This window comes from Brassica napus, chromosome C4 (genome assembly GCF_020379485.1).
Source record: "Brassica napus cultivar Da-Ae chromosome C4, Da-Ae, whole genome shotgun sequence".
In the NCBI taxonomy this organism is placed as follows: Eukaryota; Viridiplantae; Streptophyta; class Magnoliopsida; order Brassicales; family Brassicaceae; genus Brassica; species Brassica napus.
The window spans coordinates 43,275,487-43,298,042 of record NC_063447.1 but is presented as its reverse complement, the minus strand read 5'-3'; the positions used below and the strand labels follow the sequence as shown (position 1 = coordinate 43,298,042).

Below are 22,556 nucleotides of genomic sequence, written 5' to 3'. Positions count from 1 at the left end.
GACATGGCAAAAATATAGTTTTTCATTGACCGATTATTTTTGCCTGCATCGACACTCTATCTAAAGCTTATATCATCTTTTTATTACTTCTTTGATTTTCCAGTCTTCGTATAGTTTACTTAAATATTCATTTCTTATATCTTAGTTAATAAATACTATTTTTGTGGTATTTAGTAATATTTGTATCTTTCTCTACGTCGTATTGGTAGTGCTTTTAAAATTAATCAAATTTACACATATCTCCTAGTCATGCTTTTACATATAAGTATGCACCTCTATACCATATCCAAATCGTAATTGTATAAATTCGCTTTCACCGAAAAATATAATGGCATCGGATCGAGCAACAGAAATAGAGAGAGTGGTCTGTTTTTTTTTCTTTTTTTTTTATATAAAAACATAATTTGATACGCTCCTTATTTAAAGCATCAACTACATGACGCCATTCTGGAAATGTGCTTTTGCATGCTGATCTGTTTTTTTTTTGTAATGTGATTTTTTTAGTCACAGGAAAGACTCAATTATTATCTACTAAGTACTGTATATTTAAAATAGTTTCGACCGAGACATTTAATTTGGTTCAATATTTAAAATCAAGATGTTCATATGCAACGGACTTGTGTACAAATAGATGTCCTGATGTCCAAATTTGTGTGCTACTTTTGTTTGCATTCGCTTGTCTCTTTACGAGGATGATGAGTCGGTGACCTCTTTGCCTTTGATCTAATATCTATTAGATGATTTAGTGATAATTTAGAAGAGACGTAATTTGTGTTCTACACACTACTGTAGATCCAACCAATAATCATAGCATTGACAATGTCTTTTTCAGCATCATCGAAACTGTTTACGATTGTTTGAGTAGCCCATGGATGAACCCAGGTTTCCATATGGTGCAAAATCAATATTTCATCATCAATTTGATCCACCGTTTAGCAAAATCAAAGCTTTAACCTGACCCGTTCTGTCGGATGGGTGCAAATACTAGGGAGCCATTTGAGAAATGATTACAATTCTTTGTTAAAAGGCTTATATGTGTAATAACCAAATTAGGAGTAGAAATTAAGTAAACGTTAGTGCTCTTAACATCTTGTATAATCTAACATTTACCTCACAAGTCATCCTGGTTGTACCCTTCACTTTCCAATTAGCTGGCAAACATGTAATATAGTTGATGACATATCCGAAAGAAAATATGGACAAGAGTTACCGAAAACTTTTCAATATAAAGTAAGAAGAAACCATGCACGTCACTCCTTTATTTACCTCATACATATGTACCAAGTATTTTATTCTATATTATCACCAAGTAATATAGATCTTTTGCTCCACCCACGACTTTTAAATATTAGACCTTACTCCAACCTTAACCCCTAAATAGTAAATACTAAACCATAAACCTTAATATCTGAAACCAAACCTAAATATATACTATAATATGTAATTACAATATTTAAATAAAACTAAAATCTAAAATAGTATATGTAATATCAAACTATACTATATGAAAATTGAAAATAGAATAAACTTGCGATTCAAAAAATAAAATTTATTAATAATCCAATTTCTAATGAATATTTAAGAATAGACTTGTGTGGGTGTGATTAACGAAATAATAAAATTAATTTTGTAAATGCTTAGTTTTGATTAATACACATAAACTAGTATTGCTTTCACCTTGATCATAAACAAGAGTCAAAATCAATCACTAGAAGAAGTTTGATTGTTTCTGCCAATATCTGTTTTCTCTCACATATAATTGTAAGTAGCAATTTCTACAGTTAAATCAAGATCAGGTCAGAAGTATTTAATCACTGAGGAACAAGGTAAGCCACAACAAAACCAAATATGTTGTTTACATGGAAGTTTTCCAAAACATTAAATAATTTTAATTGAATTTATTTTTACGTGTTTTAAAAAGAAATTAACAAATCGGGGATGTAGCTCATATGGTAGATCGCTCGCTTTGCATGCGAGAGCCACAGGGTTCGATTCCATGAATCTCCACTTTAATTAGCAAAAAACAATTTTGACTAAAATGATAAGTCTTCACTTCAATTTCTAATTTTATGTAATGTTATATCTTAAATTATGCAACTTTAGGCTGGGCTTAAATATAATTTTATTGGAATTTTGTTAGTTTATATATTTTATAAGTGATTTATGTGTTTTCAAAATTTCATAAATCCTAAAATAAAGCAAAATAAATAAAATACGAAACTGTAACTAAAATACTAAAACAAAATAAATAAAATACTAAAACAAAATTTCAGATGCTTTTTCAAATGAATTAGTTAAGTTTGTAAAAAATATCATAGCAAAAAATTGAATATTTTGCCAAATCAAGGACTTTAAAACATCAACACTCAATAACTCATAAATAATATAGTTATAACTAAAATGATATAAAATATTCTTTTAAAAATATTTATACATTTTACAATTTAGGTTTTTCATAATATTCGTTCATGCGCATAAACGAAGGTCAGTTACCTAGTGATTAATTATACTCTCTCTGTTTCATTATAATTTATGTTTTAGAAAAAAAATTGTTTGTAAAAGATACATATTTCACATTTTTAGTGTATATAATAATGGTAAATTGTAAACTTCGAAGACATTAATTTTGTTTACTGAATTTTGATTGGGTAGAAAGTATGGGAAATAGCTAATCACAAAACAATAATACATTTAATAACAAGTTTTCTTAATTTGTTTGTAAAACATACATCATTTAGAAACGGAGGGACTATAAGGAAATTAAAAAATCATTTTATTATAAAGAGTTTAAAGTTCAAATATAAACAAGTAAGGAGCAGAAAGAAGAAAGAAAACCAAAACAATAATCTAGCGGTCTTGTACTGGTCATGCATTGATCTTGCTTGGCTTGGCAAAGAAGGTAGGATTTTCATTACCGGCCATTATGACAACTATCTTTGGTTCCATGTCTAGTGGCTTCAATACTTCCTTCTTTATTGGTTTATCTTGCCCTCCAGTGCTTGGATTTGAAGCGTTTTGCGTGTAATAGCAAGCATAAGCCATGGCGATTATTGAAACAACAAATAGCCCTAACATTACTCCCCATGCACAAACCTTAGAGAGAACGGGAGAATTCAATTTCTCTAAACTCGGGTGAACCGGAACCATTGAATCACTAATCATACTCATTGCCTCGTTTATATTGAAATCTGATCTCCCCTCTTCCACTGTTTTTTCCTCTTCACGAATTTGTGAAGGTTTTTTGATATATATAGTTTACCAAAAGTGAGCGTTTTGCACTGTATTTGGATGCCAAGTTGCATTCTGAGTCTTTGTCTAAAAAGGAGTTATTCTTTCTTGAAGACTTGCAGGATTCCTTGCCTCTCTTTTCTTACAAAGGTTAAATCCTTCGTGAAGATACAGTTTTGTTAATCATGGATTTGTTACGTGCTTTATAAATTAAAAGGAGTTATCAGTATAATGGTTTTAATTTTTATCTTCAAAATCAGATAGACTATAAAACATGTAATATTGATGTAAATTAATTTAAATATTTATTTATAGAATGGTATATTTAAATTGAGTTTATTGTAAAATTAGTATAGTTAGAAACTAAAAATTGTTGAAGCTCAATAATCCAAATTTCTACAAACTATCCATAAAAATGTAAATTACATTATACTATTATTACTATAATCTCACCTTGCGCAAAATGCAAGTCTCTACCTAGTTATTATATTATTGGTATAGCTTTTCATAATTGAAAACTACGATGGACTGAAATAGAACTCGTGAGAGCAGCCTACATACCCCCGAAGATGATCAAGCCATCCATAGTTCCTTTTTTTAGCATGTGAAGTTCTCTTACTTAAATTAGCATTTAAGGTTCATGGAATTCCATAACCTCGGCACCGGCTTTCCAGATGATGTTGCAAGTTGGTAGGCGCCGGGTTTGATTACTTTGACGATCTTATAAACCTTCCCAGTTAGTTCCAAGCTTGCCAGACATCCACTCTTTAGTATTTTCAAACACTTTTCTCAGAACAAGATCACCGATTTCCAAAGGTCTTGCTTGGAATTTCTTGTTGTAGTAGTTTTCGGCAAGATGTTGATAGTTCTGGAGTTGGAGAAGTGATTGATCTCGTCGTTCTTATATTTCGTCTACGGCATCGAGCATCATTTCTTTATTCAGTTTGACGTGTTGAGAAATCTTAGATCATCTGAGGGTGGAAACATTGACTTCACAGGCAGGAGCCATTTCTTCCATTACTAGTTTATCCTATTAGTTAATCCTCTCGGTTGTTGTTCTATGTGACCAGAGGACACCATCCAGCTCGTCTGCCCAGTGAACTTTCTTAAGCTCAGGGCATTTCTTGATTCCCTTGATGATGATTTTGTTGGTTCTCCAGCTTGTCCATTTCCTTGGGGGTATCTTGACATAGATGTGCTCAAGCGAATCCTCCATCTTTCACATAATCCACGGAACTTGTTATAGGTGAACTGGGATCCATTATCAATTACTATCTCATATGGAAGTTCATGTCGGAAAATGATGTACTTCTAGATGGAGATATGCACTTCTTTGTTTGTAACATTAATGAATGATTTTTCCTCTATCCACTTTTTGAAGTAATCAGTCATCACAAGCAGGAACTGTTGTTTCCTCGAACTCGATAGAGGACCTACTATATCCATTTCTCAGCACATGCAATGGTATAGTGCAATAGTTGTTCTTAAAAGTTCGGTTGGACAGTGAAGTTCGTAGCATGCATCTGACACTTCTCGTATTTTGAGGTGTATTCTTTGCAATCTGCCATCATGTTGGAAAAAAATGATAGAATCCTTTAACCTTAAGAGTCAGAGCTTGTCCACCGGAATGGTTATCTACTGCTCCTTCGTGAATCTCAGCCACGACCAATCTGGTTTCTTCTCTCTAATGCACGTTAGTAGAACTTTATTGGCTGTTCAGCGATTGAGTTTATCGTCCATGACGAGGTAAGCTTCCCATTTGTTGTCAGGCAATGTGATGTCGATGATGTATTGTATGATCGGAAGCCTCCAATCTGCAGCCGCTACTTTGGTATCTTTGTTAGGAGGATTTATATCCACCTCCATGTTGGTTATCTCTGAGATGGGAGTGACAATTTTGTCTTTCTCAGAAGCTAATATCATGCTCGGCCTATCGATCTTTTGGATCAAAATGGTCCTCTTTATCTGATCCTTAGGATTACTCCCAAACCAGTGAGTGCATCTGCACGTACAATTTTCCTTGAGGACCTTCGTGAGTTTGAAGAACTCAAAGTCTTTTAAAAGATCTTGGACGACTTGAGGTATGCGTCCATACATTCTTTTTTAACATCTAATCTCCAAGCGGCGAATTGCTAGTCACAATAGGCATGGATATGTGATATACCATAGATCTATCAGTTTTTAGCTATGGTATATGAGTGTTATAGGATTTTTATATTATGTTTTAGAGTATTTTTCCGTATTTACAGGTTCATACATATTTTGGAACAAAATAGTTATTTTGGAGCATTTTGTAGATAAAGATAGGAGAAACTCGTAGCTGCTCATGAGACCAGCTCGAGTCAACATTCAGAGTCAAACGTCGATCGACAAACTCATGTTGTCGTCGATCAACAGCGAGGCGCGTGAAGCGGGCCGCATCTCATGACCGACTTGAAGCCCAAGATTCCACATATTTGCAGAACTACCCATGGCCTACTTTAACCTAATATTTATGTGCTCTGCCATTGTATTGTTCAACACACGCTTTTCTATACTTTCATATTTTCATACCACAAAGTTTAGGGTTTTAGTAGTTTGGAGAGAAGATCCAAGACTATTTCAGAGCTTTGTATTGGAAGTCTAGTTTTTCTACCTAATTCTTATCTATGCAGTTTATTCAGATTTATATCATGTCTTGTTTGATTATGTCTGAGTAATTCACTTGTTAGATTTAAGGTTTAATTAGGGTTATGAAGAATTAGCCAAAATTATAGACTTGCTAAGGTGATAAATATCCTTCAAGGAATTGCTTGTAATGCTTGTGTTTTAGAGTAGCTAACTAGAACCCTGATATTAGGATTGTGGACAACTACTACGGTAGGTTCTGCACCAGAAGAGATTCCCTTGAGCTAAGATTGCTAGAAACATGCGACAACTGATTTAGTTAAGATTAGTGAACCTATCGATCAACTCGCTAACGCTTGCCTAAGGAAGAATCGATCGACTCTAACTCAATCCGTATAAACAAGTGACATCTGAGATATTGGACTTAGTCAATAGGATTGATTCACAGCGGAAGCTGGAATACTTTCACATAAGAATTTGAGTTATAGGATAGACAACCTAAGTATTTTATATCGTTTTAATCCTAATTACCTGAAACCCTAGATCTGATGTTTTCTCTTTATTGTTAACAACCTCAATCAATCAACTGAAAATTTACTTGTTCACCCTGCTTTCATTGTTTACTGCTTTTAAACTATTTGTCTAGCTTAATCACAACTGCTTTAGATCTATTGTGTGCGCTAGCTCCTCGTGGATACAATCTCAAAGTACTACAACTGAACTTCTTATTTGAGAGTGTAAAGTCACTCCTTATGGTAATTTGATTGATATCAATCTGTTTCGCCTTAATGCCTTTTCTAACCAAATTCCGGCGATAAGGGCCTTGTATTCTACTTCGTTGTTGAATGCTGCAAACCCTAGACGCAATGACTGCCGGATAAGTTCTCATGTATGAGATTGAAGATAAACTCCAACTCCGGATCCTTTATTGGAAAAAGACATGTGACATGCAAGATCCAGTTCTCACTAGGAAGGATCAGGTCTTGTTCCATTTCAGGAGCTTACTCAATAATGAAGTCAGCAAGAACTTGCGATTTTGCTGCTGATCGACTTTTGTAGCTGATATCATGTTCAATTAAAATAGTTTTACCTAGTAATATGAAATCAAATAAAAACTGAAGTGAATATGGAACCAAAACCAACATAGTTTACCACAATTAAAGCCAACACTTTTTTTTTTCTTGACCTTTGTTGGCCTATTCAGATTGTAGTGATGTCGTTTCATCCTCGGAATCCTGCAACAAACATTCAGTTGACGTCAGTACATTTCTAAGACAAAATTTACCTAGTTAGAACTAGTTACATCTGAAATCAGCAAACACATCACAAAATTATGTTCTATTACTTAAATGCGGTCAATTCCAAATATATTTTTCTTAATAAAACGAAGTAGTTTTCCATAGTTCTACCGAATTATTTGAGTCTAGGAACAAATGATGAGTCAAACTACAAATTGAAATACTTACCACTGAGTCGATCATGTCACTCACGTTTTGGTTAGTACTTTCCTCGTCCTTAATACCTTATTTTTCATTTGTCTGGACTTTCTCAATAGTCGAGTCTGAGATTTTGAGCTCTCTTGAGATCCACTCTCATCTTCTTTAACTTAGTTTGCGTCTTCTTCATCTAATCCAGGGAGCTCTCAGATCTAGGGTTGCATTCTTGACTCTTTTCTTTGTCCATCTTGTTTTAGCCATCTTTGGCAGCCACAACAATGAACCTATTAACTAGAAATTTAGATAATATACACAAAATTGACAAGAATAATAGACTTACCTAGTAGTTTGTAGTTCTAGTTTTTCCAAGTTTCACGAACGGCTTGAAAGAGAGAAGGACGTGGTCGATAATTTTATGAAAATTGCCTTGTGAGAAGGAAGAGAGAGAGAGAGAGATCTAAAATAGCGTTAGAATTTAGGGCTAGAATATATCATGTTAGACCCCATGGGTCGTTGGCAGTGTTTTTAAGACCGGACTGACCCGATGGTTGGACCGGGTTCGACCATGAACCGGTTATATAGCCGGATCGAGTCTAATAACGGGTTAGACCATGAACCGTTCATGTAGTCAGATTGGATCTCAAAGTTATTAAACTGATAAAAACCATTAAAACTATCAAAAATCCATAAATCATCCATATTAACATAAAACTAATTTATATTCATAGTGTTCTATGTTTTAAATTTATTTATATTTTAGTTATGTATCATATTTACTAACACTACTTAAAAATTTATAGACTCAAAATATATCAATCCAAATTATTGAACCATGTTTGACCTGCTCAAATCATATTAAACCATGACCCAAATATTATATGGTTCAGTTTTCAATCTGGTTTTAAAAACACGGATCGTTGGATGGACGGATAATACCCATGTACTCTTTGTAATTTTGTTAATTTATCAGGGTATAAAAGTAATATTTTTGAATTAAAAACAATCAAAACGAAAAAAAATATTAAAAAAAAAAGACATTTGAGATTTTATTTTTTTTTAGATTGAAAGGCATATACAACCGTTAATATAACTAGATTTTCAACTTGCGCTACGCGCGAGTTTATTTTAATAATTTGTATCATTTTATATTAATTGTAAGATAATGAAGTATAATCGGTTTATATACATTTTTATATGAAGTTTTATTCAAAGTATGCTTTATTAATTTTTCTGTTTAGATTTTTATACAATTATACTCTTTAAAAACTAATATTTTGATATATTTTTTGTATATGTAAATGTATTTATAATCGTGTTTATATAATTTATTAATCTTATTTAAAAAAAAATATTGATCATTTTATTCATAATAAATAATAGTACAATTTATAATTGTTTTTATTATAATTTTTCTTATCTATCTTTCTATTTGAAAAACATAAGAAAATTAATGCATATGCACAATATCTAGTTTTACTTATATTTGAAAAACATAAAAAAATTAATGCATATGCACAATATCTAGCTTTACGTCGTATTTACCATAGTTTTACAATGAAAGCAAAAGTATTATATATTTTTGTTAATATTTGTATTTGAAATACCCTTACTGAAGTCGCTTAAATGCATATGTGTTAGTATTTTATTTAGAGTTCAATCATTATAAATATTTTTATGAAATTTAAACAGTAATTTTATTTTAGATATAATAAAAAGAGAAATAAATATATACAACTTTAAACTAATGTTAAATAATTTTTTTTATTAAAATAAAGACATATAAATAAAAAATATTAGATACATCTTCTACTTGATATAGTTACAATATTAATTAATGGCGTGATTATGATGTTTTATTAGTTCACATCATATCTCATAAACTTAGATAACATATTTTCCAATTGACGAATTTATAATGAATATTTTTCATATCTTTATTTTCTGTTGTCGAGAGCCTGAGACTATACTCTAATGTCAATATTATTTGTAAATATTATTTGAATTTCAAACTAATATTTGAATTTTTAGCCTCTTTGATTTTTTCTTATGTTGTCATATATATTAATAACATTTTGTTTCAAATATCATTCATTGATAGAACTCGTGTGAGATCATTTTTAGTTTTACATGTTATGTTAATTGTTTTAATAAAATTTCATAACTATATGTCCTATAAATTTTATCGGTGAATTACACTAAATACTTATGAAAAGTCACCGTATAGTTTGCATAATTTTTAATAACCATATTTTAAAAAAAAAACTTATTTATTATAGAATATTTAGAGTTTTTTCTTAAAAACATATTTGATAAGTTTAATGAATATTTTTATAATGATTTTCTTAAAAACATATATGTTAAAATTTATTAAATTTTAATTTTTGATTACTAAATAACTATGTTTATTCATTTATTGATAAAAACAGCTTGAGAACACATAGATAAATGATTTGAAAAAATATAGATAAACGACATGTTTAACAATATATTTCTTACATAAGTAAATTATTGTTACCATCACTTATTTCCAACAAATCTTTGTAACTTATTGTAAACTAAATAATAAATTGACTCTGTAAAAAAAGAATCACGATCAACCATTATTTTTCTAAGAAACTCATATAACATATTATAAATTTATACTATTTTATAGCTGAGACCAATATAAATAAAACAAAAATACTAAATTTCAGTTTACCTTTATATTTATTTGATCATATTAAGTAAGATGATATTAATTATTTATTTTATTTTGATTTATAAGCTATTTGTATGTTTTGACATACTTTAAGACATAATTTTATAATTTTGACTTTAATTAATGAAGAGTTATCATTTATATCAATCAAGCATTTTTTTATTTCGTTTTGTTTTTTTTTTTTAGAAAATTAAAGATTTATAAAAACATTAACTTAAGATGCTGACTTTAAATATTTTTATTGGTATTTTCAGTTATTTCTGATTTTTAAAACATATAGTCCATATAGTATTAAAGGTTACGGACATAATTAGATTTTTTCTTGTCAATCTCTTATTTTATTAAGTTTTCAATAGTTAGCTATAAATTTCAATCTAACTTTAAAGATAATTTTTTACAAATTTTAATTTCTCTTTTTATAGTTTTGTGCTGATTTTTATTTATTTTTACATACGTGATTATTTATAAATATTTTTTGTAAAACTTTATTTAGTTTTGAATATTTTTATTTTTGTTAATTTTTTTTTAATTTCAAATATATACTTATTTTATATATCAAGTTAATTATTTTTAATAAAATAATCTTTTTATTTACTTTATCAAATTAAAATGCTGATTTTTATATTATTATAATGATATTTATAAATTCTATGTGAACACTTAAATAATATATATCCTCAATTTTGAAATCATATGTTATTTAGATTCATATATAATGAAAAATTGATTTAGATTGACATTGTCTTTATTATTTGAAATCCTTATAGTTTTAAAATTATTTTTGTTACTTAGGTGGGGGTGTTGAATCTAGAAGTTTGATGGAATTTGAAAGAATTATAGTTTCCATTAAATTCTACTGTTATTCAATTAAGGATTTCATCAATTCTTTCAAAATCTTGTGTTATTGGTTTAAAGATTTGTAATCAATTTTCTAATTCCCTTAATAAATTCCAGTGTTATTCAATATTTGGTAGATTTTGTAGTAATGTTATTTGAAAAGAATTTAATGAAAAATGTAATGTAAAAATGTCAAGAACCAATTCCTTCCTCTTGTGAGGAGATTTGGCATCGTAAATCTGAAATTATGTGATGTTCGTCATATATTTTCTTGCGGTCGTCCTCATCTCCACTCTTCTTACAAGTATGGTATTATAATTGACAAGATGGCTATTCAACGGGCCTGGGTAATTCAACGACCACCTTAACGTGATTTCTATCAACGAGATGGTATTAGTCACGTTTCATGTTTCTTGTATCGAGAAATACCGACGTAATGATATTAGTCCAGCTTCTTTTTATTTCTTTTTTCTTTTCTTTTTTTGATAAAAGATTTTCTTTTTATTTCTTAAGTAATGAAAAAAAAGCGACAAAACTGAAATAACACAAATATTTTTCATCGTCAAAGTGTAGCACAACGAAAAAACCCTTATTTTGTTTTATGCAATAAAATTGCTACAATCAGTGAATTTTTGTAGTAGTAGTAACTGTTATATTTCTTTCAGTTTTATAACTAAAATAATGTTTGTTATCTTTTCAATATAATAAAGATTCAAAATTTTCATTGATTTTAGAGAAATTGATATTCTATCAAATTTAAGTGCATTCCTTTAAAATCCTTAAGAAAAGTAAACATGAGAATTATGTAAATGCATTAAACCCTCATCAAAATTTTTAAACTACTACAAAAATTATTATTTATGAATTCTTTCAAATTCTATTAAATTCTTGGATTGAATATCACCCCCTTAATTTTATGTTGGTCTTCCAAACATTTATTTTTTATAATAAACTGATTTTTTTTAGATATTTGACAATTTTGTTTACTAAATTTATTATTGATATTTTTTTTTAAAGAAATAGCTTCCATTTTGAAATCATATTTTGTTAGATTCATATGTAACGAAAATAGTTTTAGATTCATTATTATTTGAAATTCTTGTATTCTTTAAGATTTTTATTTTTAGTTAATTTTATGTTGGTCTTTCAAAGGTTTACTATTATTTGGGAAATTACCAAAAATACCATTTTCAAAATAGTAATTTTCATGTTTACACTAACAATTTTTACCCACATTTTTAATGAAAGGTAAAATACTTTTATAACCTTTTAATTAATTTTGACAAAAAAAAAACATATGTTTAACCAATCTAAACTTAAAACATCAACTCTAAACCCTAAATCATCAACTCTAAACCTTAAACCACGAAACATCAACTCTAAACCCTAAATCCCGAAACATCAACTCTAAACCCTAAAACATCAACTCTAAACCCTAAACGTAAACCCTAAATCTAAACTTAAAACATCAACTTTAAACCTTAAATCATCAACTCTAAACCCTAAACCACAAAATGCCAACTCTAAACCCTAAACCTTCAAATCTAAACCCTAAAATATCAACTCTAAACCCTAAACGTAAACCCTAAACCCTAAATCTAAACTTAAAACATCAACTTTAAACCTTAAATCATCAATTCTAAACCCTAAACCATGAAACATCAACTCTAAACCCTAAACCCTGAAACATCAACTCTAAACCCTAAGCTTTAAACCTTCAAATCTAAACCCTAAACCATATATTTTTCTGAAATGCGAACCCTAAACCCTAAAACCCTAAACTTTCAAATCTAAACCCTAAAACATCAATTCTAAACCCTAAACGTAAACCCTAAACTCTAAAACCCTAAACCTTCAAATCTAAACCCTAAAACATCAACTCTAGGGTTTTAGGGTTTAGGGTTTAGGGTTTAGGATTTAGGGTTTAGAGTTGAGGGTTTAGAGTTGAAGGTTTAGGATTTAGGGTTTAGAGTTGATGTTTTAGGGTTTAGGGTTTAGGGTTTAGAGTTTACTTTTTAGGGTTTAGGGTTTAGTGTTGATAGTTTAGGGTTTAGTGTTGATGTTTTAGTGTTTAGAGTTGAAGTTTAGGGATTATGGTTTAGAGTTGATGTTTTAGGGTTTAGAGTTGAAGGTTTAGGGTTTAGGGTTTAGAGTTGAGGTTTCGAGGTTAGGGTTTAGAGTTGATGTTTCAGGGTTTAGGATTCGTATTTCAAAAAAAAAAAGGGTTTAGGACTGATGGTTTAGGGTTTAGGGTTCATATTTCAAAAAAAAGTAGGGTTTAGGATTGGTGGTTTGGGGTTTAGAGTTGAGTTTTAGGGTTTCGGGTTTGAATTTCGAAATAGTATAATTCGAAAAAAAATTGAAAAAATTATTTTTTTTATTTTTTTATATTTTTATTTATTTAATATTTATTTATTATATATAGAAAGAACAAGTGTATAAGAGTGTTTTGCCACTTAATGAAAAATATATTTTTAAAAATGTCACTTTAGTGGTTGTAAAAATGAAAAGTGATAGCATGAAAGTGGTAGACATGTAATAATTTTGCCTTTTCACTAAATTGAATAGTGGTTCCTTTTTAATTTTGAAATAATTTTTTTTTTTGAAAATCTTGAAATATTTAAAATAATAACTAAAATGGTAATTTTGCATATTTTGGTGCTTTAAAATAATATGTGGATATTTTCAATGATTTATTGCATCAAATTACATATAGTACATATTTTTGTTGAATATTTTCAGCAGTATATAACCTAAATTTTTTAAATCATGTGTTTTAGATTTATATAGTTATAATTGTTTGAAAGTATTGCATTTTTAAATTAAGTATTATATTTGTTTGTTATTTTTATGTTAATTTCGAAACTTTATTTTATATAGTATAGATTTGTACATGATGTTTTTAATTTTGTAAGTTTAACTTATTTGATAATTATTTATATTTTATTTTGAAATAAATTTTTTGTAATATTAACATTTTTAGAAATACCAAATTAAAAAACGATTTGATATATTTTTGGTGCCTTAAAATAACATGTGAACATTCTCAATGATTATAATATCAACTTATATATAGTATATGAATTGGTTGGTTGGTTGTTTGTATAAGAAAGTTTTATTTTTTTTGTTAATTTTAACTATTTAACATTTATTTACCATTCTATTTTTGTATTAAATATTTTAAGATTTATTGTAAATAAAAATATGATTTTTTTTGTTAATATTACTATTTTTCATTTGATTTTCCGTTCTATAGTAGTTGCAATTTTTTATGTAAGTTGTCAAATTTAATATTTATTTTGTTAGTTTAATTTGTATAGTATAAAATGTACTTTATACATAATAAGACATTAAGTTTTTTTGTTAATATCACTATTTTGCTTTTGATTTTTCATTTTACTATAGTAGTTTCATTTGTTAAATAATTGTCAAATGTTAATATTTCTTCTTTTAGTTTAATTTATATTGTATATGCAATTGTTATAGTTTTTTTATTATATTAACATATTTTTAGAAATGTTAAGTTGTCATATTTTGATTGGTTGTTTATATCGTGACACAAAAAAAATTGATTGTTTGTATAAGAATGTTTCATGTTTTATTTTTGTTTTTGTTACTTTTAACTGTTTTAACATTAATTTACTATTCAATTTTGGTATAAAATAATTTTAGATTTATTGTACATAAAAAAAATGTAAGTTGTTTTGTTAATATTAATATTTTGATTTTCCATTCTACTATAGTGGCAACAACTTTAATATTTATTTTGTTAGTTTAATTTATATTACATATGTACATACTAATTTCATTTTTATTAAATATATTTTTTGGAAATATTAACATATTTTTTTAAATGATGATTTGACATAATGTTGATTTGTCAAAATAGCAAACTAAAATGTGTAATTTAATTTTTTTTTTTTATATAGCAAACTAAAATGTTGATGTGTCAAAACACGACTGAAAGTTTTAAATCCTACGTGGACGTCCTCGACGGCTTATAGCCTCAACTTTTATAGAGTACTAGGATAAGATCCGCGCCTTGCGCGGAATTAAGTTATTATTTTTATTATATTTTGGAGAATGAAACAATAGTTTGGCTTCATTTGGATTAGGGGTATTCAATCCAGATATCGGGTTGGTTTCGATTCGGTTCGGTTTTTTTCGGTATTTTGGTTAGTAAAATATAACTACTATTCTAAATCCATATTTACTTTGACTTTAGTCTTTCACATACTTTTGAAAGATTTCAACTAGACAACTAAATTGATCAGCCAATCTTTTTGCTTTAAATCATTAGTATATATATATATATATATATATTATTTAGTTTGAATATTTATTAAATAAAAATTCATATGCGTTATATTTTATGATCATTTGTAACTTATTATAACAAAAAAAATAATCTATTGATCACAAAATTTTCAGGGTGAGAATCTTCAAATTTCTAATAATATATAGACGTTTTGAAAAATTCAAAATATAACATATAAGAAAAAATATAAATGTTTTTATTATATATTTAATGTGATTTTTTTAATATCTTTTAATAATATAAAATTAAAAAAAGAACTAAGATACCAAAATTGTTATCAAATATTTATTATTCATAATAATTAATTTTCATATATACGTTAATCATATTAGGTAATTTCGTAGCTTCTAATTAAGGAAAGTGCAAAAACAATATTTGGTAGATTATTTATCAATTCGAATATTCGATAGTTAGTTTAATAAAAAATATAATGTAAGTTAAGATGGACCAACCTATTTTTTTAAGAATAATATATTTTTTATAGTCATTTATTAAATGAGAATTTATAATCATACACTTCTATGATCATTCATATCGTTTTATAACTGAATATTTAAATCATCGATAACAAAATTTTCAATGTGAAATCTTTAATAAGTTTATAATTTATAAATGTTTTTGAAAATTCATTGAAAGTTTTAATATTAAAATATTTATGTAACCTTATGGTATATAGTTTAATCTATATATATGTATATATATATATATGTTTTATTATTAAATGATATTTTTTACTCATATAGTTTTAAAATCATGTGTATCTTCTTATAATATTAAATAAAAGTTCATATTAATACAATTTTATGATCATTTGTAACTTATTATGACAAAAAAAATAATCTATTGATCACAAAATTTTAAGAGTGGTGATCTTCAATTTCTAATAATTTATAGACGTTTTGAAAAATTCAAAATATAACATATAAAAAAATATAAATGTTTTTTATTATATATTTAATGTGATTTTTAATATCTTTTAATAATATAAAATTTTTAAAAAGAACTAAGATACAAAAATTGTTATCAAATATTTATTATTCATAATAATTAATTTTCACATATATGTTAATCATATTAGGTAATTTCGTAGCTTTTATTTAAGGAAAGTGCAAAACATTTTTTGGTACGTTATTTATCAATTCGATAGTTAGTTTAATAAAAAGTGTAATATAAGTTAAGATGGACCAACCTATTTTTCTAAGAATAGTATATTTTATATAGTTATTTATTAAATAAGAATTTATAATCATACGGTTCTATGATCATTCATATCATTTTATAACAAAATATTTAAATCATCGATAACAAAATTTTCAATCTGAAATCTTTAATAAGTTTATAATTTATAAATGTTCTTGAAAATTCATTGAAACTTTTAATATTAAAATATTTATGTAATCCTATGGTATATAGTGTTTAATCTATATATATATATATATATTTATTTTATTATTAAATGATATTTTTTACTCATATGGTTTTAAAATCATGTGTATCTTCTTATAATAAAAATGTTAAACCATTGATCATTAATTTTTAACATAATAATTTTAATAGTTTTAGTCATTTATTGTCGTTTTTAAAAATTCAAAATAAAACATATATGAAAAAATCTAAATTTTACTTTTATAGCTAATTTGATTGTTTAATTTATTTTAATAATATAAAATTAAACAAAAAATGATGGAGGAGATATAAATTGTTATCAAATCTTTATTATTAAAATCATTAATTGTCATATATATATTAGTCATTTATGGTAATTCCGTAGGTTTGATTTAAGGAAAGAAAATAACATATCATATCATTATATCATATAGTTTGACCAACTTATGTATCTAACAACATATAAAAATCGAATGTGGACCTACTTATTTTTCAATTGAATGTAATTGACTACCTAATTGAGTGTCACCTATGCATTGGGACCTATTTTAATTAATACAAAACTGAGGTTACATCTTTTCAAATGTTACTCAATTAATATATAAGGGATTAGATTATTTTCAGTGTTAATCTAGCTAAGAGATTTAGTATAATCCGAAAACCATTCTTAACTGCAATGATATTGAAGGTTTGGAAATATAACTTTTTGATGTTTTAATTTGATATTATTATTACTAAAGTAATTTATTATTGAAGCAATTAAAAAAAATAATGCATATGAAAGCAAACAGTAAAATTTCCTTTACTAAAGAGAAGTTTGTAAGAATGAAAAAAAAAAGAAAAGAAGTTTGTAATAATAATATATAATGTTCAAAAAAAAAAAAAAAAAAAAAAAAAAAAAAGAATGAATAATATAACTTTGATCGATGGTGCTAAAGTCTTTCAAGTATGTACACCATTCAAAGCCTTAAAATTATCAGGCTTGCCCATTAACTAATTTCTCAAAACAGAGGAAACTCGGACCCTCTTAAAAGAATGAAACTTTGAGTTTAATTCCTACGAGTCCAAGGCTCCAAGCGACTCAGAGTTCGTGATCAACACTGAGCTCATACGGGTACTCACTTCATAAGACCTCGCTTCTGTTCATATCCCGTAAGATGCTTTTCGATATGAGACTTTTATCACCTACATGACTCCAAAAGAATCTCAACACTTCATTATCACCAGCGTAGGAGGCACTGAGAGATTTATACAGTTTCAAGTTTACCATCAACCGTCGATTATACATTATATCAAACAAAGCAGAAGCTTCAGTGACCTTCCCTGTTCTCCAATACGCGTAAGCCATGGTTGTGTATATAACGCTATCTCCCATCAAACCCTTCTTTTCCATTGAGTCAAGCAACACTTTGGCGAGATCCACCTGTTCTAACTTACAAATCCTTCTTATTAATCCTCTGTATAGAGCCACATCAGGACAAAGACCTCTTTTCTCAAACTCCTCAGGAAGTTTTGAGATTTCATCTTGCTTGTTCTGGTCATAGAATCCATCCACGAGCCAAGAATAAGTCGAGTATCCTGGCGATAAGCCTTTCTCTAGCATAGAGAAGAGCTCCTCCTTCGCATTGTCCATTTCCAACACTTTACAGAACCCATGAATCAATGCTTTGTACGAATAGATATCAAGTTTTAGCCCTGAATCAACCATCTTCTTCTTTACCTTCACAGCAGACACCATGTCTCCGATTTTACAATACGCATTGATCAAAGTGTTGCAAGTGATGTTATCAGGTTCTATCTTTTTCCCACTCATCTCAGTCAAAAGCCGGTTAGCTTCTCTTATTCTTCCATCTTCACAAAGCTTACGAAGAATCGAGTTATAAGTCACAACTCCAGGAGAAAACCCTCTCGCCTCCATAACCTCACGTAGCCTCGAAGCCTCATCTATATCATTCGTTCTACAATACCCATCAATCAAAGTAGTGTAAGTAACATGGTTGGCCGTAACAACCCCTTTAATCTCACGGAACAGCCTCGTGGCCTCTCTCATTCTACCTTCTCTACAAAACCCATGTATAAGCGAGTTATAAGTGACGATATCAGGACCAATCCCGCTTCTCTGCATCCTGTCTTGCACTGATAACGCCTCGTAATGCATACCCTTTCTGCAGTACGCCGAGATCAACGTGTTGTAAGTAAAAAGATCAGGAAAGACACCTCTCTCTTCCATCTCACTCAACAGCTTCTCTGCTCTCTTAGGATCTCCGGACTTAGAACAAGCGTGAAACAACACATTGTACAAATGAATGTTAGCCACAACACCTAGCTTACCCATCTTCTTGAACACTTTCCAAACTGAATCAGTCAATCTCTCTTTCACTAAACTATTAAGCAACACAGTACAAGCTTGCAAGTGAGGCCTTAACCCGCAACTCCTGATCTGCTCGAAAACCTCGATAGAGTCCCTGATCATGCCGGATTTAGCGTAATATATGATCATCCAGCTAAAGACGTGAGACAGAACTTCCGGGTCTTCCGAAACACCATTAAGTAGAGACCTTAAAACCAAAGGCGATGACAAAAGCTCTCGTTGAGACAATTTGTCGAGCAGTTGGTGTGCGGTTTTGAAATGATTGTGTTTGGTGAGGATCAGAATCATTTTCCAGGAATACTGTAAGGTGTGTTTGCAACTTGGGATCGAATTAGTCCAGGTGAAGAAGCTTAGTGCGAGAGAAGGTCCGCCATACGATGAAAGCTCGGAGAGTACCTGTGTGGTTATGGATGATGTTAGTAGTCCTGAATCGAGTTTGTGTTTCAGAATGTTTTTCCAGTTTCCTTTCAATATAGTGCCGCAGATACTTTGTGCGATCAAAGCTTCTCGATTTGCGGATGCGATATTCACCATTGTTGTTGTCGTTTGTAAACAGTGAGATTCCTGCAGCGGCAATTTTTAGAAGACTTATTATTGGGTTCACCCCAACCATTAGTATATTTGATATCTTTTAAAAAAAAGAAACAAAATATTGTCAAATTATATTATTTTTTTAAAATTAAAAATAAAAAAGAAATAAATAGAAAATAGTAATAATTACAAAAAAAATATTTTTAACGTCGTCATCAAAATATTAAACCCTAAATACTAATCCCTAAACCCTAAATCCTAAACCCTAAACTCTAGGATAAATCTTAAACTCTAAGATAAATCTTAAACTCTAAATCAAAATCACTAAACACGAAAACACTCAAAGGTTTAGGGTTTAAGATTTAGGGTTTAGAATTTTAGGGTTTAGTGTTTTTATTTAGAGTTTAGGATTTATCCAAGGGTTTAGGGTTTACCCAAGGGTTTAGAGTTTATCCAAGGGTTTAGGGTTTACCCAAAGGTTTAGGTTTACCCAAGGATTTAGGATTTAAGATTTAGGGTTTAGGGATTAGGATTTAGGGTTTAATATTTTGCTGACGACGTTAAAAATATTTTTTTAATTTGTTTTTCTGTAGCTGCTATGTTTTTTTTTATTTTTTTATTTTAAAAACATAATATAACTTGATAATATTTTGTTTTCTTTTTTAAAAAATATCGAATTTGAAATAATGAAATCCTATTGGCTGATGAATCTAGAGGTTTACTCTAGGGGGTGAACCCGTGAACCATGAATAACTCTTTTTAGAAGGCTTTTAAACCAGATCAGATCGTGGACCAACTTCTCTCGACCGAAATAACCCAATCTAATTTTAAAAAATCGTCATTTTTGAAACCCGAATTAGACGAGTTTCAGGGTTTCGCTATGGTAGATGTTCTTCTAAATGGAAACAAACAAATATCTAATAGGGGAAAAAACATATTTTTTATTTTTTGGTGCAAATGTTAAAATTTATACCATTTTTTAGTTTAACATTGTTGCAAAGCAACTTATTACAAGGACAGAAAATAAAAGAGATAAAAAAACTTTCCAAGAAAGATTAATAAATTGATAGGCTTGTATTTTTCGGTATTATGTAAGTATATTTCACTTCGCTTTTATAACTTCAGTTCTGAAGAGCAAAAAATGGTTTCTAGATTTCTCAGTATAATAGCAAAGTAAGAGTGAGTAGTTGAGGATTTTAGTGGATCTACGTAATTTTGGAAAAAAAATTAGATTCCAGATGTTGTAGAAGATTAAAGTTGAATAAACTTCAATTAGTTTAACTTGTAATTAGTTTAAGATATTTTTCTAACGATGTTGTTTTTGAAGAACTCTTTGTGTGAAAGTCATTTTTCTATATTATGTGATTTTTTTCCATTTTTGAGAAACCAACCCAAAAATATTCTCAAATGTAATGTGAGTTCATTCTAGATCAGCTCACCACAAAACTGTATTGTTTCTTGGCTGGACAGTGATTATCATGGTAATTATCATGGTTAGGTTATATACATGGGCGCTCTAGGCAATGTTTCTATTGGGTGCACTATTAATAACAAAACAGAAAAAGACAGGACAAAAGGAATTAAACCCAAGTTGTTGTGGGTGCACAGCTTATATTTTCCACCTGATCTAACCAATTCTCTACATTTTCCATTCCGAAGTTTAAATTATGGGAAGTTTACTCAAATATACAATATTTTAGGACAATTGGCTAGAACCATACATATCTTTTTTTTATTACGGACATTTTTTAAATACCAGCGTGCTTTTTTTTTACGTTATGAGAAAAAACGTATTTACAAAAATGTCATTACTTTTTAATGCCACGTAATCAAAAACCCGGCGCCACGTAGAAATTCGGTTCTGTGTTTTCATTAAGTCGGCCGTAAAGAGCTATATACGTCGTTACGGCTGAGTTATTGATACGTTGCGGCTGAATTAAACAACGCGGCTGACTTAAGAGAAAACGGCTGACTTAAGAACATAAATCAGCTGTTAGTTACGGCTGATTTACAGAAATCTGGCTGATTTATGAGATAACGGCTGACTTACGTACACAAGTTATGGCTGACTTATACATCGGCGGATTGATTTCTGTAAAATTTAGCTGAGTTGTAGTTAAGATACGGCTGAGTTATGTTTCCACGGTTGAGTTAATGAACATCGACTGGCTGAGTTATTGAATTTACGGCCGACTTATGAGATGTTGTTACGGCTGGGTTATATTTAATCAGCCGTCATTGGATGGATTAATAGTAAACTCAGCTTTTTACGGCTGGCTTATTAGCGAAAGATTAATTACTAGAATATCATTTATTTGACGATATGGCTGACTTAAGATTTTTCATCTTAATTACAGCTGATTTATTAGCGAAAGATTAATTACTGAAATAGTATCCACGTTTCGGCTGACTTGCATTGTACATGAGGGCTGATTTATTTAGGCTGAGTTATATATTCGTTTGGCGGCTGACTAACCGATTTTCCATGTCATCCGCTATGTCATCAATTCGGATTTGTCATGTCATCACTAATGTTACAACAATAAAATAAGGGTCTATGTTATTCTCCATTCCTCATCTTCTTTATCTATTTTCTTCAACTTATTCTTTACCTTTCTCTGAGATCCTATGGTTCTGGTAATTATTGTTTCCGCAACTGGGTCTGAAAACATAGATTTTTTAAAATTAAAAATCTGAGACAGATCTACTACAGTCGTCGTCGTTTTCGATGATGATCGGTTAAAGAAGAAGCTTTCTCTCCTCCAGTTTCATGTATGGCGGTCCTATATCCTGCTTCTCCCTCTCTCATTGGATTCGTCGTCTTGCAAAAGAAAAAAGACTCAAAGAGAGAGATGAAGAAGCCAAGTCCTGTAAATTGTAAGAAAAGAAGAGAGTTGAACAAAAAAAATAAGAAAATGAGAGAAGACGAAGAAGATGATGAATTTGAAAGCTGAGTTTATATGTTTGATGACTCAGATGGTGCGTCATCTGAATATGATAACTTTAGTTCATACATTAAGTCTCCAACACATACGTTATGGCTGAATTATCCTTACGTTACGGCTGAGTTATGCATATGTTACGGCTGAGTTTATAATTTTTATAACTTTATAGTTTTAGGGTTTGAATTTCAAATTTAAGAAA

General features: G+C 29.1%; 2 protein-coding genes across 2 annotated transcripts; both read right to left on the bottom strand.

Annotated features, from left to right (window-relative positions):
• Window positions 1–2,669: 2,669 nt before the first annotated feature.
• On the bottom strand, window positions 2,670–4,592 carry LOC106409505 (protein GLUTAMINE DUMPER 7). Its single transcript, XM_048754780.1, has one exon. The coding sequence runs from the start codon at window positions 3,166–3,168 to the stop codon at window positions 2,866–2,868; it is 303 nt and encodes a 100-aa protein (XP_048610737.1). The 5' UTR covers window positions 3,169–4,592; the 3' UTR covers window positions 2,670–2,865.
• Window positions 4,593–17,388: 12,796 nt separating this feature from the next.
• LOC106409151 (pentatricopeptide repeat-containing protein At5g38730) lies at window positions 17,389–19,496 on the bottom strand. Its single transcript, XM_013849827.3, has one exon. It carries the CDS (start codon window positions 19,413–19,415, stop codon window positions 17,634–17,636), a length of 1,782 nt encoding a protein of 593 aa, XP_013705281.1. The 5' UTR covers window positions 19,416–19,496; the 3' UTR covers window positions 17,389–17,633.
• Between the last annotated feature and the right edge of the window lie 3,060 nt (window positions 19,497–22,556).

Bases quoted from the DNA above. Each gene is read 5' to 3' on its own strand.
- LOC106409505 (XM_048754780.1), bottom strand. From the start codon at position 3,168: ATGAGTATGATTAGTGATTCAATGGTTCCGGTTCACCCGAGTTTAGAG.
- LOC106409151 (XM_013849827.3), bottom strand. From the start codon at position 19,415: ATGGTGAATATCGCATCCGCAAATCGAGAAGCTTTGATCGCACAAAGT.